This window comes from Salvelinus sp. IW2-2015, linkage group LG27 (assembly GCF_002910315.2).
Source record: "Salvelinus sp. IW2-2015 linkage group LG27, ASM291031v2, whole genome shotgun sequence".
Taxonomy (NCBI): Eukaryota; Metazoa; Chordata; class Actinopteri; order Salmoniformes; family Salmonidae; genus Salvelinus; species Salvelinus sp. IW2-2015.
Window position 1 is genome coordinate 29,145,119 of NC_036867.1, and position 15,725 is coordinate 29,160,843.

Genomic DNA, 15,725 nt, shown 5'->3' on the forward strand with positions numbered 1-15,725 from the left:
TGCTTCAGCGGGTCGTGGCTGAATGACGACATTATCAACATACAGCTGGCTGGTTATACGCTCGTAACTCGGCAGCGATAGAACAAGGGCTGGTAAGACAAGGGGTGGCAGACTATGTAAATATAGTCTTCTATGCATAACCTCAACCGATTTCCAAGGACTGGTGACATCCAGTGGAAGCGGTAGGAACTGCAAGCAAGTCCATTAGAAATCTGGTGTCTCTAAAAAAACGAATTGAAAAGACAGTGACATCAAAAAAATAAAAAATTCTGAATGGTTTGTCCTCAGGGTTTTGCCTGCTACATAAGTTCTGTTATTCTCACAGACATGATTCAAACAGTTTTAGAAACTTCAGAGTGTTTTCTATCCAAATCYACTAATAATATGCATATCTTATATTCTGGGGATGAGTAGCAAGCAGTTGAATTTTGGCATGCTATTTTTCCCGAAAGTGAAAATGCTGCCCCCTGCCCTCAAGAAGTTAACTACATATGGTTGATGATATTACTAGGTTAACTAGCTTTTCCTGCGTAACATATAATCAAAGCGGTCCCTGTTAATTTATCATCGAATCACAGCCTACTTCAACTTCGCCAAATGGGTGATGATTTAACAAAAGCACATTCGCGAAAAAAAAGCACAATTGTTGCACAAATGTACCTATCCATAAACATCAATGCCTTTCTTAAAATCAATACACCGAAGTATATATTTTTTAAACGTGCATATTTAGTTAAAATAAATTCATGTTAGCAGGCAATATTAACTAGGCAAATTGTCTTGCGTTCAGTCAGAGTCAGCGTATATGCAGCAGTTTGGGCCGCCTGGCTCGTTGCGAACTGTGTGAAGATTTCTTCCTAACAAAGACTGTAATTAATTTGCCAGAATTTTACATAGTTATGACATAACATTGAAGGTTGTGCATTGTAACAGCAATATTTAGACTTAGGGTTGCCACCCGTTCGATAAAATACGGAACGGTTCTGTGTTTCACTGAAAGAATAAACGTTTTGTTTTCGAAATGATAGTTTCCGAATTTGACCATATTAATGACCTAAGGCTCGTATTTCTGTGTGTTTATTATATTATAATTAAGTCTATTATTTGATATTTGATAGAGCAGTCTGACTGAGCGGTGGTAGGCAGCAGCAGGCTCGTAAGCATTCATTCAAACAGCACTTTACTGCGTTTGCCAGCAGCTCTTAGCAATGCTTGATTGCTCAGCGCTGTTTAAGACTTCAAGCCTATCAACTCCCGAGATTAGGCTGGCAATACTAAAGTGCSTATAAGAACATCCAAAAGTCAAAGGTATATGATATACAAATAGTATAGAGAGAAATAGTCGACTGGTCATAATTCCTATAATAACTTCAACCTAAAACTTCTTAACTGGGAATATTGAAGACTCATGTTAAAAGGAACCACCAACTTTCATATGTTCTCATGTTCTGAGCAAGGAACGTAAACATTAGCTTTTTTACATGGCACATCTTGCACTTTTACTTTCTTCTCCAACACTGAGTTTTTGCTTTATTTAATCCAAATTGAACATATGTATAACAAAAAAAATTTGTTGACTAAATCGATTTTATTTATGTATTATATTAAGTTAAAATAAAAGTGTTCATTGTTCATTCAGTATTGTTGTAATTGTCATTATTACAAATAAATAACATTTAAAAAATCGTCCGATTAATCGGCATCAGCTTTTTTTTGGTCTTCCAATAATCGGTATCGGGGGATTGAAAAATCATAATCGGTCGACCTCTAATTATGATGGTAAATGTGCTCACTGTTGCCCCTAGTGGCCGGTTGTGAAGGTATTTCCGGACGTCCTCAGGACATGGACAAACCTCCAATATCTAAGTCAGTCTTGAGCGGTCTGCCTGCGTTTATAGCACACACATCTCAAACCCACCAAGCTCTCTGCATTTTTCACCCCTCTGGTGTGGTTTCTTGGTCTGTCGGCTGTGGTTGAGGTGTCAGGATTGTGGTGCGTGTAACTAAGTCATGCAAGGTCTTGTTGTGCTGGAGACGGCTGCTAATACCAGGGAATACCGACTTTTTTTGTCACTGGCGCCCAGGTGGAAGCTGTTGGCAGCGCCATGTGAGCATACCTGGGCTTGGCAAGTTGGCGGAGCACGGTGTGCCAACTATTACCACCACCACCTACATGGGCATGGACTTTCCACCCACTTGACAGTGCTTTCCTTCTGTGTCACCGGCAGGGGGTAGGGTGGCATGGTTGGTACAGTGGTTGGAACAACGGGCACGGAGATACCTGGCGCTGGCTCTACCCAGGGGCAAGTGACAGGTCATAACAACAGTAACAACTCCATAGCATGACAACATTATAACACATGCAAGGTGCTTGGAGTGGACCATGACTTATCAATAGGTCAAAGGTCAGTGAATCCCCTTAGCCAATAGGATTTGAACTCTGATTCCATGATTGGCTGTAGTGTTCGATCACTTTATCTTTAAAACAAAACCCTTCCATTCAGTTGTCTCTCATTGCTGTAGCTTGTCATCAAAGAAGTAAGTGTCGTAGCTTGAGTGAGTCACGCTCATTCAATAGAAGTCAAATCCATCATCAGACTGCATTCTCGCAGTCAGAGACAAGACCCATCCATTCTTTGGAGATGTAGAGGGGGGGAGTTTATTGGAACATGAGGTTATTCATGCATGGGTCCAATTACTCCGGTCCCAACACCCCCGTGTCCTGAGTGAGCTGACCCGTGTGCCTGTGTCACCGGGCTCTGTGCATGCCGCACCAGGACAGAACAAGAGACACATTGAGGGGACTCTGTGTGTGTATGCATTTGTAATTTGTATGTGTGCATTTGTGGGATTGCGCGTGTGGGCATGCGCGCGTGTATGTGCGTGCCTGTGTGTGATTATTAGTGGTTACGTCACAGTGTGACCCGACGCATGACTGCTCTCGCCAGGGACCGGGACATTAAACAAAGCCTTACTGTGAGGAGAAGAGCTCTCTACTGACAGAACATAGAGCAGGGATCATCGACTAGATTCAGCCGCGGGCCTATTTTTGTTCTTGAGCGGATGGTCAGGGGGCCGGGACATAATTATAAATAATTTGTAGACTGCAATTTAACCCACAAGAAGCCCAAACAGATATAATATTTGACTAAAACATAATCCTTTCAAACATTGCTTACATTTGTATATGATCACATACTGTATATCTCTCTATTATGCGTGAGAATACTTTGAAACAGATTTCCAAAATTAAAATCACTTGGAGTTGATTTGTTGGTGTTTTTACGGTCTATGTCCAACAATAACAAAAGTAATTAAAAGAAACACTTAGTTCTTTGCTCAGAAAACTTAGGGGGCCAAATAAAATTGGCTCGCAGGCCGCCAGTTAAGGAACCCTGACATAGAGAGAGACAAAGAGCCCAGAAATAATCAACTTGAAATAACCAAGAAAACATAATTAATTACATGAATATGCAGCATGGAAATATTCACCATAAATATTACATCCTCAATCAAATGTATTTATAACGCTCTTTTTACATCAGCCGATGTCACAAAGTGCTTATACAGAAACCCAGCCTAAAACCCCAAACAGCAAGCAATACAGATGTAGAAGCACGGTGGCTAGGAAAAACTCCCTAGAAAGTCCAGAACCTAGGAAGAAACCTAGAGAGGAACCAGGCTCTGAGGGGTGGCCAGTCCTCTTCTGGCTGTGCCGGGTGGAGATTATAACAGAACATGGCCAAGATGTTCAAACGTTCATAGATGACCGGCAGGGTCAGATAATAATAATCACAGTGGTTGTAGAGGGTGCAACAGGTCAGCACCTCAGGAGTAAATGTCAGTTGTCTTTTCATAGCCGATCATTCAGAGTTATGAACAGTGATTTATAACTAGGTCAATATCACCTTCTCTCATTACACTGTACTGTATGTCAATTGAGATTGTCATGTTTATTGTAGTCTCTTTGATTGTTCCCTCGTGCACTAGGACATACATGTTTAAGGTTTCCTTGTTGCCAGAGAGAGAGGTAGAGAGAGAAAGATAGAGGGGCTAGAGGGGCTAAAGAGAGGACGCCGAGAAAGAGAGAAGGAGCGAGAGTGTGTGTGGACTCTGAGAAAGAGACAGGGAGGAGAGGGACAGAGGGAAGGACTCTGAGAACGAGAGAGTGTGTATGCAGAGAGCAAAGAAAGCATAGAAATGTTAGGCTACATCTCCTTTTTGTTGAAGGTTACGTATCTGTTGAAGGTTAAGGGCACGTATTCGCAAAATGTCCCAAAGTTGGACTACTGATCTAGGATCAGATCCGCCCTCTTATTCATAATGAGAAGTTCAATTATTGTTGTTTCCATGTTAAAGTACAGTACCCTGCAGATGTCCCTGTTAGTTTCACCAGACAGACAGACATGTCATCCCAGTGGTGCGCAGCCCGGTGGCTTTGCTCAAACCAATAACACCTAGGCCATTGTCACTTTATACACAAAACACGCAATAACCTTATGCAGGTGCCGGGTCTGAAAAGTTCATTCATAATCTGTGATACAGAGTAGCCTATCACACACTCTCACTAGGCAGCTATGGCATATAACAAGATGTTCCTGACCAATCACGTGGACCGAGTGATAGGTCGAAAGTTGAATGGCGGAGTTTATGTAGGCATGAAATATAGGACCTGTGAAATACCCCAGTCTTATAACAAACAGAGGAGATATAGGCCTACCTATAGGAGGAGAGGACCGGGAAACTCACACACCTTAAACACATGCGCGCATGTTCGCACACATGCATACACACACACACTAAGCTGACACACACAGTACACACACACAATCTAAAAGCACACACACACACACACTGTAAGCAGAAACACTGTAAGCCGACACACACTCACACATACACACTCAAAACAAGCATGAGCGAGGAGGAGAAGAGACAGGAGAGCACATAGGACACACTCTGTTCAAGTCAAATAATACACTTGCGTACATACTCAATTCTCCACGGCACATATGATAGAGTGTGTGCATGTGCACTGGAGTTGGAATGATAGAGTATGGCCATATGGATGTTTGGATGGGGGTCTGTCTGTTGCTATCTGATTTGTTTAGTAGACAAAACAATGCCATGGAGTTAAATGATCACCTGGCAGTTAAGGTCTGGGATGATATTCACAAAGCATCTCAGAGTAGAACTGCTGCTCTAGGATTTTGTATTTTTAAATTACCTCTGGAATGACAATCACAGTCTCTCTGATAGGCTGATATGAATGAATATGAAGGATACTATCATGTTATTGGACGAAGGTAGCCGCTTAGACGTGTGTCATAGGTCACTGGGTCAGGAGTTTTGTCAGGGCCTGACCAGGAAAAACTTTCAAGGGGTGGGCTCTAGCCTAGTACAATTGCCATTTAATAGGCTAATGTCACTCTCACCAATGATTGGCAGGCCATTAATTTCACGGTTAGTTGACGATTACGTTGTTGACACTGATTTTTGAGTGACAAGTTGTTGTGTGTATGTGTGCATGTGTGCACACTGATTTTTGAGTGACAAGTTGTTGTGTATGTGTGTGTGTGTGCATGCTCGCTAACGCCACCAACCGACAGTGTGCGTGTGTGTCTGATTGACACTCTCCTTTACTCAGAGTGGAACTGTGTTTTCCGAACGAAGCTAGGGTGTGTTCCCCGGTTGACCTGAGACTCACACACACGCACGGGTCAACCGGGGAACACAGTTCCACTCTGAGTAAAGGAGAGTGTCAATCACAGACACACACACACACTGTCAGTTGGTGGCGTTAGCGCGCAATGCACACACACACATACACGTACGTACACATGTACATGTACATGCAAACACAAACACACCCTAACTCTCTTTCTCACACACACACTCAGCCTTCTTATATGATCGTCTACTGACCTAAATACCTTATCACCGGTGCTGAGGTTGTTTTTCTCAATGTTTCCATAACGGCACATTCCCTCCATTCTTTCCTCCTCTCTTTTCATTTCCTCCATCCTCCCATCCCTTTCCCCAGGTGTCTTCCATAACTGTATTTCTCTTGCTCTCTCTTTCTCACCCTCCCTCTTTCTTTCTCTCATTCACCCTCTCATACAGTATGTCTGTGAAAGCCCCTTAGGATAAAAAGGGGAAAATACCAAGCTGGAAACACACTGAAGAGCGGGAGGGAGAGGAGAAGACGAAAAGAGAGACAGAGTGAAAGTGAGAAAGACACAGAGGGAACATGAGAGAGACAGGGACAGAGTGTAAGGGGGAGTGGTAGTCAGAGCGAGTTGGGGGCAACAAGTTCAAGTGAACAAAAGAGAGGGAAAGTGAGAGAGAAAGAGAGACAGGGACAGCTAGTAAGTAAGAAACAGGAAAACCAACACATCTATGGTGAACATGTTGGTTTCTACAATGTCCCTCCCGATTGGCTAGGGAGCATTAAAACCCTTTCCACAATGTCCCTCCCGATTGGCTAGTTCATCTGATAGTGACAACAAGGAGTATAAAATATGTCTATTCTCTCCATCTACACACACATCAGGGGGAAAAATCTTAACAATGACCAACACAACGCATTTAGTGAAATGGAATGACTGGACTGTATTTGACTTTTTTTATTTCTCCTTTAGTAAGTAGGAGACTTTCTCTTTAAGAGTTTCTGTCTAAAGCAAGAGTGTGTCCGAAAATGGCACCCTATTCCCTACATAGTGCATTACTTTTGACCAGAGCCCTAAGATGTTCACTATATACGGTAAATGGGTACCACACTAGGGCTACGACCGAAATGGCACTAATGGCCCTATTGGACCCTGGTCAAAAGTAGTGCACTATGTAGGGAATTGGATGCCATTTCGGACACAGCCAGAGTTTTGTGTCTAGAGTATGGGTATGAGGCGTTCCACCCTGTTGGTCATGTGTTGGAGAGCCCAGAACAGAACATAGACGGGTTTGTTCCTGAAGTGTTCCATCTGAGACAAGTAAATACACACCCAGAGTCTCTCACAAATGGCACAGCGGGCCTGTCAACACCTCTTATCAAGGGATTCATCCTGTCCCCAGGATGTGTGTGGGAGGGGGGCCTGGGGTGTGGTGGAGTGGAGAGGAATGTGTTGTGTGTGTGTTGTGTGTGTGTGTGTGTGTGTGGTGTGTGTGTGTGTGGTGTGTGGTGTTGTGTGTGTGTGTGTGTGTGTGTGTGTGTGTGTGTGTGTGTGGCCTTATCTCATTCATACATGAACGTGCCACTTTTTACAGTTAGTAATGTACACCACTGTATGTATACTGTGAGAGTGTGTGTGTTATGTGTGTGCATGCCTATGTGTGTCTTGTGTGTGCATGCATACTTGTGTCTCCATGTGTGTGTCCGTGGCGTGCATGTGTGTGTGTGTGTTCGGAGAACTGAGACAGTCGGGTGGCATAGGGACACAGTGTTTGATTGACTGATTGATTCCTCTACACAGCAGAGTAGCTTCAAGCCCTCTGGGCATCATCTGTTATAGATCTGTGTGGGACTGGAACACTGGTCAATACACAGTTCCCTGAGAGAGAGAGAGAGAGAGAGAGAGAGAGAGAGAGAGAGAGAGAGAGAGATATTGATTGATTGAAGAAAGAGCAGAAATATAGTGAACTCAATAGCATGAACAATTATGGGTCAAATAAGGTCTATTGGCATATGATCTTCTTTCATTTCTCATCTGTAATCTATCCAGCTTGTCCTTGCATTGTCTGTGTTTTGGTGTGCGTGTGTGAGTCCTGCAGTATATACAGTATGTGTATAACTTTACACTAACTTAAAATCAACATTTAACATGATACATACATTCAATCTCAGGTGATGGACAAAGTAAAGCAATATGTAAAGCAATGTGCAGGCAGGTATTTTTATGTAATATCACCCTTTCCACCAACCCATTTGCTTGTGCCCCCTGTATAGGACCTGTGTGGGCACCACTCGTGTGACACACTGGGCATGGCCGACGTTGGCACCATCTGCTCACCAGAGAGGAGCTGTGCCGTCATAGAGGACGACGGACTCCATGCCGCCTTCACCGTGGCACACGAGATAGGTGGGCACCGCTCACACACCTGCATACAAACATACACACACACACACTCAATTACCTGCCAATACACACTCACATTCCCACACATTTTTTTTATGTATATAAGTACATGCAAACACACATCCAAACTCTATTGCCATCATTGTCACCAGGGGTCTCTTCATAGTCCCCAAATCCAGAACAGACTCTGGGAAAACACACAGTACTACATAGACCCATGACTACATGGAACTCTATTCCACATCAACTAACTCAAGCGAGCAGTAAAAGCTGATGAAAAAAACAGATGCAACTACAGGTTATGGAATGAAGTGGACTGCGAAGAGACACAAGCACAGGCACACACACGCAGACACACGCTAACACTGTGATGTTGTAATATTGTGGTATTATACATTTTGTATTGTAGATATGTAATGGTAGAGTAGTGGTGTAATAATGTGTTGCATGTTGTACTGTTTTATTTATTTTTTGTGATGTAGTTGCCTTAATCTTGTTTGGACTCCAGGAAGAGTAAATACATGAATCTTGATAAATACAAATACAAATACACACTCTCAAGAACACAATGCTCACTGTGTAACAAACACCCCCCAAAAATGATTTGTATTTCTGTCTGCCTGCATGTCCGTCTCTCTGTCTGTGAACCAAAGGTCACTTGCTGGGCCTGTCCCACGACGACTCCAAGTTCTGCGAAGAGCGTTTCGGAGCCAGCGCGGACAAGCGTCTCATGTCATCCATCCTGACCTCCATCGACGCCTCCAAACCCTGGAGCCGCTGCACCTCAGCTACCATCACTGACTTCTTTGACGATGGCAATGGTAAGACATGAAGAGGGAGATGAGTGGAGGAGAGCAGGGAAGAATGGCAGGATAGGATAGAGGGGGGATGAGGAGAGGAGAGAATGAAATCCAGAAGTATTTTGGCACTGCAGGCATAGAGTTGACTAGCCCTGAACTAATGGTTAGGGAGGTAACCAAGTCTTTATTGTAAATGTCAGGAGATTACCTCAATGACTTACTTGGTTAAACAATGAGGGTTGGGCTCACCTACTGTACATAGTTAATGTGCTGTTGTCTTTGCCAAATTGAATCCAATGTCCCTTCACACCTATCGAGTGGCAGATTAGAATGATCGCTGGTTTGACAAACCAGACAGATAAACAGTCTTTGGCATTGGACACCATGTCCACCCCTCTCCCCCTCTACAGCCGAGTGTCTCCTGGACACTCCTCGCCAGCCCATGCTCGGCTCAGAGGAGCTGCCCGGCCAGAGCTACGACGCCGTGCGCCAGTGCCGCCTGGCGTTTGGGCCTGAGTACACGGTCTGCCCGGGCATGGACGTATGCGCCCGCCTGTGGTGTGCAGTGATACGCCAGGGCCAGATGGTGTGCCTTACCAAGAAGCTGCCCGCCGTGGAGGGCACGCCGTGTGGCAAGGGCCGCATCTGCCTCCAGGGCAAGTGCATGGACAAGACCCGCAAGAGACACTACTCGGTAAGGACAGGGCGGAGGGTGAGAGGGAGGGAGGGGAGGAGAGGGAATGGGAAGCAACAACGCAATGGGCTGACAGCATAGACAGAGTGAAAGGTAGTGAAAGAGCGGAGTACTACTTTATTATGATGTATTATTCTCTAGAGAGGGAAGGAGGGAGGGAGGAAAGGAGGGGATGGGAAGGAGAGGAAGAGTGTTGAGAGAGGGAACGGGAGGCAACAATGCAAAAATTATAAATAAAATGTACAAACACCAGATATGTGTTGTTTTACAGGATCAGCCATAGTAGTATGGCACCCCTGGAGCACATTAGGGTTAAGTACCTTGCTCAAGGGCACATCAACAGATTTTCACCTTGTCGGCTCTGGTATTCAAACCAGCGACCTTTCGATTACTCACCCAACGCTATAACCGCTAGGCTACCTCCTGCCCAATAGGATGACAGCATCTCAAATTATACTACTTGGTGAGAGGAATGAAGGTGGGAGAGAGGGAGGAGTGTAGGGAGAGTGGTAGTAGAGGGGGGCGGGTGGACTGTGGAGTAGGGTGAGTAGGGTGAGAGTGCCAACAATAGCATTGAGAGACACTATAAAACAAGGAGAGGAGGAATGAGGGAGGCAGTATAGAGAGAGGGACAGAGAGAATGAGAGGCAGGGATTGAGTTAGGTGAAAGTGTGGACAAGAGCCACAGGAAATATGCACTGCGTACAAAACATTAAGGACACCTGCTCTTTCAATGACATTGATTGACCAGGTGAAAGCTATGATCCCTTATTTATGTCACTTGTTAAATCCACTTCAATCAGTGAAGATGAAGGGGAGGAGACAGGTTAAAGAAGGAATTTTAAGCCTTGAGACAGTTGAGACGTGGATTGTGTACATGTGTCATTCAGTGCGTGAATGGGCAAGACGAAAGATTTAAGTGCCTTTGAAAGGGGTATGTTAGTAGGGGCCAGGTGTAGGGCTGTTGCGGTCATTAAATTTTGTCAGCCGGTGATTGTCAAGCAAATAACTGTCGGTCTCATGGTAATTGACCCTAATTACCATAAACACAGTTAGCATCTCCTAGCTTCCACGCATAGCCTACAAGCCACTGATGCAGACCTTTGGAACATCTACATTTTAAGTCTAATAAATCCATGTAATATAGGCCACACCATCACAGTAAATCCATGATTTATTTTAGACAGGTCTAAGGAAAGTTCGGCCCTGATCTGGCTGTCATATGGCTGTGGGCTACACTAGTTCATTTAGTAGACAAGATTTGCTTAGAATTCCGTGGCAGTATTTTATATTATTGTATAGTATGAAGAATATAATTGAAAATAACTGAATATAGTAGAAAGGATATTCTGCGGCTAATCTATGTTGAGCGGTTAACAAAGAAACCGGTACTCCTATATGCTTAATTTAGAGTTATTTATATAACTTTAGTTGTGATACAAATGTTGGGCTATATGTTTTGATTTTTAATACATTCTAAGGCTTCATGATGTGACTTTAATGATGATTTGAAAAAGGTTGCATGAAAGGCATGAGCGCTGCTTTGTTTTTTAGAGCAGGCTGTACACACTTCATCAGTCTCTCATTCACAATTTGACAAGCACTTGATAATGACTAGAATTTCCCAGCTCCATCCCTTTTGTGTGGCTTTAATGCCCCCTAAAAAACTCCATGCCAGTGGCCTTTGTGCCCTTGGGCTGAATATAATAATTATAATTCCCTTCTCCCGGCTGCGTGACGAAGCACCTCTCACTCACATGGCTCTCCGTCATCTGATTCGGTCTTTCTCACAGGCTACAAGTGAAGATAGACACATCGGGAATGCAACTGCACTATCCAATTCCGAGGCGCATATTGAAGATATTGGAAGAACTGTCCACATTTACTTTTCGTCAGCCAACAAGATGATTAGGCTTAACAAATGATTAGGCTTGACCTATTCTGAGCAAGAAATAAATATTCCAAACATAGTCTGGGACAATTGTGGGATCCCAAATTAATACAACCACTAGCATCAAAAAAACCTGTTTTAAGCAATGAGCCTGACAACAACAGATCAGAACGTTTAGCTTAAAATGTTGATAAACTATTAGGCTATTTCTTCACATTATAAGCTCAGCAATGTGCACACGGCAGTAGGCTATAAGTATGAATGTTCCATTAGCAGGAAAACACCATTCTCTATAGTGACCGCAAGTGTGAATATGCATGTAATGCTTTTATTACAAAGGTGCATTTTATGGTGAAAAAGTTCTTCCCCAAACTTGAAACTCACGCTCTGAGTATGTATGCCAGTTAGTCTGTACACCCGTTGTAAAGCGGATTAATGTGCTTAATTTTAAGAAGTTATTTGGCCACTTTAATGTCTTGATACAAACCTTGTCAAAATATATTGGCCTATGAGCTAGCCTACATGAGGTGTGTGACTATGATTTTTAAAAAGTCGCCAAAAAAAGGCAGGCACTGTTTCTTGCCTTAAGCTGGGCATCATTCACAAGTAATAATATATCATTCACAAGTGATAGGCTAATATTGTCACCCATCAGACTATTCTTGATTTAATCTTTACATGTACATGTGTTCTTAATGTTTTGTACTCTCAGTGTAGCGGTAGAGGGAGGGTAGGAGAGAGTTGGAAAAATTAGAAGGTTTCCATAACGTTTACTGCACACTGTAATTTATTTGGGCTTTACTGTCACGGACTCTCAATGAATCTAATTCCATTGAATTTGATTTGGAACAAGATTACCAGAGGAGTGACTGGGTGTATTTTTGGCAGGTCGGAGAAGGAGGGAAATAATGTTTCTTTTGTATGTGGGCGTGCCTGTGTGTTTACTATGTCTCCCTCCTCTCAGACTGTTCTCTTAGCAGGCTGTTTCTATTGAGTCTTTTCAACTTCTGAGTCCCTGACTTTTCAGTCACTCTTATGACAAGCAGCACAGAACTCACTACACTTTAATCGTCACCACCATTTTGTTTGTCTTTGTGTTGAAACATTACGTTCAACATTTTTTTATTCTATTAGATTTACAGTGTAAGAGTGTCACTTCATTTTGAATTATTAAACGAGACGTCCCACCTGAATCACTGTCAACAGAATATACAAAGCCTACTGTATATGCTTTGGGCATTCATATTTTGACTTGTGGCTATTGACACTAATGATATGTCAGGCTATAGTCACCTAACTAGAATATAGTTCTAGACCAACTAGACATCTATATTCAGTGTTGGGGAGTAGTGACCTACATGTAGTGCAACTAGTAATTTAACCACATTTTACAGAAGCTTGTTTGTGTTTTCAGTAGTTAATTACTTTTTTGCCATGTAGTGGTGTAGCTAATCACTGGAAACATACACTACTTTAAAAAAATATATATGGTTGTTGGCAATAATTCCCTTTCTTTTTCAGCAGCAGATCTGCCTAATTCTAACTTGAAACATAGTTGTTGTGTTTAATAGGCAAAATTACACATTCTGTTAACGTCTGACTCCAGTGATCTGTTCTTGCAATTTCAGATTCAGTAACTTTAGTTAAGTAAAGTATATTTTTCTTAAGGGTAGATTTAGTGTAGTTTAACTTCTTCCCGTGTGCAGTATTTGGTAGCTTGGTAAACTATATATTCAGAGTAGATTCCCAAACACTGTCTATATTGTATGTCTAGACCAACTTGGTAGACACCTAACTAGAATATACAGTAGATCTATCTAGACCAATGGTCTATTTCAAAGTAATCACAAACAAAATGTTCAATGAAAATATGCATGTTTATTTTGGATGGGAAGAGGAGAGGGGAGCTGATGGGATTGGAGGATAGGTGAGGAGAGCATAGGAGAGGGTAGGAGGTTTCACACCTGCTGGAGGGGGTTCCCCCTACTGGGCCTAAGGGTGAAGAGGAGGGGGGTACAACGACCCATTGAGAGCTGCAACAAAATAAAAACAGGACATAGGTTAGGTTAATCCTAGGATCAAAGGTGAGGGGTTCAAGTCCATTGTTAGTTTATTGATTATGTGTTGGGTTAGGGCTATAAAATGTTCTACTCCTGACCTTAATGCTACATAGCAACTGTCCCTTTAGGATTTCATCTCTCTTTCATTCTCGACCATCCTACTCACCAGCCTCTGTCTCTCATTCACCAACGCCTCTCGCTCCTTCTTCCTCTCCAACTCCTTCTTCATCCACTCCTTGTCTGCGATGTCCTTTTCTCTATTCTCTATCTCTCCGTTCTTTATGTCCAGGAGTTTGGCTTGATTTGCCATAGTCCTCCTCTCTCCATCTCTTCAACATTGACTCCTGCCCCAGTCTATTCATTTTCATCCTCTCTCTCTCCAGCCGCACTCCGTTTCCTTCCACCTACTCTCTCTCCGTCCTCAGCCTCTCCTTCTCCTTCTCCATCTTCCTTGTCTTTCCCTCTGTCAACTCTTTCTCCAGCTGGGTTTCAACCTCTCCACTTCCTCTCCCTTCACCTCCACCTCCTCCACCTTCACCTTCACATCCTCTGCCCAGTTCTGAACATTCTCCTTCTCCTCCCTGACAGCCATCCTCTCTTCCATCAGCCACTTGCTTTTTAGAACATTCAGAACTCCTCCGCCATCTCCTTCCTCTCCTCCGCCATCTCCTTCCTCTGCTCCGCCACCTCCTTCCTCTGCTCCGCTACCTCCTCCTTCTCCTCCACCACCTCCTTCCTCTCCTCCGCTACCTCCCTCCTTTCCACCATCACCTGCTCCTCCCTCTTCTCCACCTCCACCTCCTTCCGCTCCACCTGCTCCTCCCTCTTCTCCATTACCTCCTCCCTCCTCTTAAACTCCTCCTSCATCCWCCTTAACTCCTCCTCCTTCTTCTKGTTGKACTCCRMCCTYTTCTTATCCTCCTCCATGGCTTTGAGCTGAAGGACAGTCTGTAAGAATGACACTCCGTAAGTCAGTAAGAGAGTACATGTTCATTTTACAGACCATCTCAGCCCAACAGTCAGTCGCTGGTCATGATGACCCACTCAGACCTGGGTTCAAATACTATATGAAATCTTTCAAATACTTTGAGCGTTGCTCTATACTGCTTGGAGTGCCAGATGGGTGGGGTTTACCGTTTTGGGCCTATTCTATTGGTCCATTGAGGAAAGCTCAATCGAGCACAAGGTCCTGAACCCAGGTCTGAACCCACTACAACTAACAACCCATAGAATAAGAATAAATCGAACCCATATAATAAACCAATAGAATGAAGTGTAGTGTGATAGAATATAGAATTATAATTAATTATTGTAATTATATAGGTTGTTAGTTGTAGTGGGATAGAATTAGAATGAATAGAACCCATAGAATGAATCATTCTAATTCTATGGGTTGATAGTTGTAGTAAGACAGAATTCAGAATTAGAATGAATAGAACCTGTAGAATGAATCATTCTTATTCTATCTATCTAAATAGAAATAGAATAGGCTAAATAGTATGTTGAATATTTCGCAGGTGTTTGCAGCTAGTAGCAGATAGTGTTGGTAGCAGTCCAAAAATAAATGGAATCTGATTTGTGCCTGGATGGCGTAACATTGGAATTTTTACACCATCCGTTGCCATGGTAAATGGGCATGTCGTAGAGGTAAATCAGGATAGATGTATCTCTGTGATGTCATCACAGTTCTGGAATTGCAAATATCTGTCATGGCCGTGAAAAGAAGAGGACCAAGGTGCAGCGTGGTGAGTGTACATACTTTTAATAGTAGATGTCGCCAACAAAACAATAAACAATACAAAAACAAACCGTGAAGCTTAAGGCTATGTGCCATCAAATAAAGTTAACTTCCCACAAAAACAGGTGGAAAAAAGGCTACCTAAGTATGGTTCTCAATCAGAGACAACGATAGACAGCTGCCTCTGATTGAGAACCACACCTGGCCAAACACAAAGAAATAGAAAACATAGAACATAGAATACCCACCCCAAATCACGCCCTGACCAAACCAAAATATAGACATAAAAAGGATCTCTAAGTTCAGGGCGTGACAATATCAACATTCTAGATTATATAATAATGATATCAACATCTGTGGCATCTACAATGATAGTAAGCCCAGTAATGAATAAGAAATAATAATACACATGTAAAATTAAAAACACAGAACAAACAAACAAAGAATAGAGGCAAATCGTAAAAAATCAAGAC

The 15,725-nt window shown here is 43.0% G+C and overlaps 1 protein-coding gene across 1 annotated transcript in view; it reads left to right on the forward strand.

Moving 5' to 3' along the window:
- The window catches only part of LOC111953635 (A disintegrin and metalloproteinase with thrombospondin motifs 5), a 42,796-nt gene that overhangs the window by 17,486 nt on the left and 9,585 nt on the right, over positions 1-15,725 (forward strand). Inside the window, exons 2-4 of the mRNA XM_023973038.2 lie at positions 7,940-8,072; positions 8,723-8,890; positions 9,280-9,563. Coding sequence (XP_023828806.1) covers positions 7,940-8,072; positions 8,723-8,890; positions 9,280-9,563 — 585 coding nt within the window. The remainder of the gene's footprint in view (positions 1-7,939; positions 8,073-8,722; positions 8,891-9,279; positions 9,564-15,725) is intronic.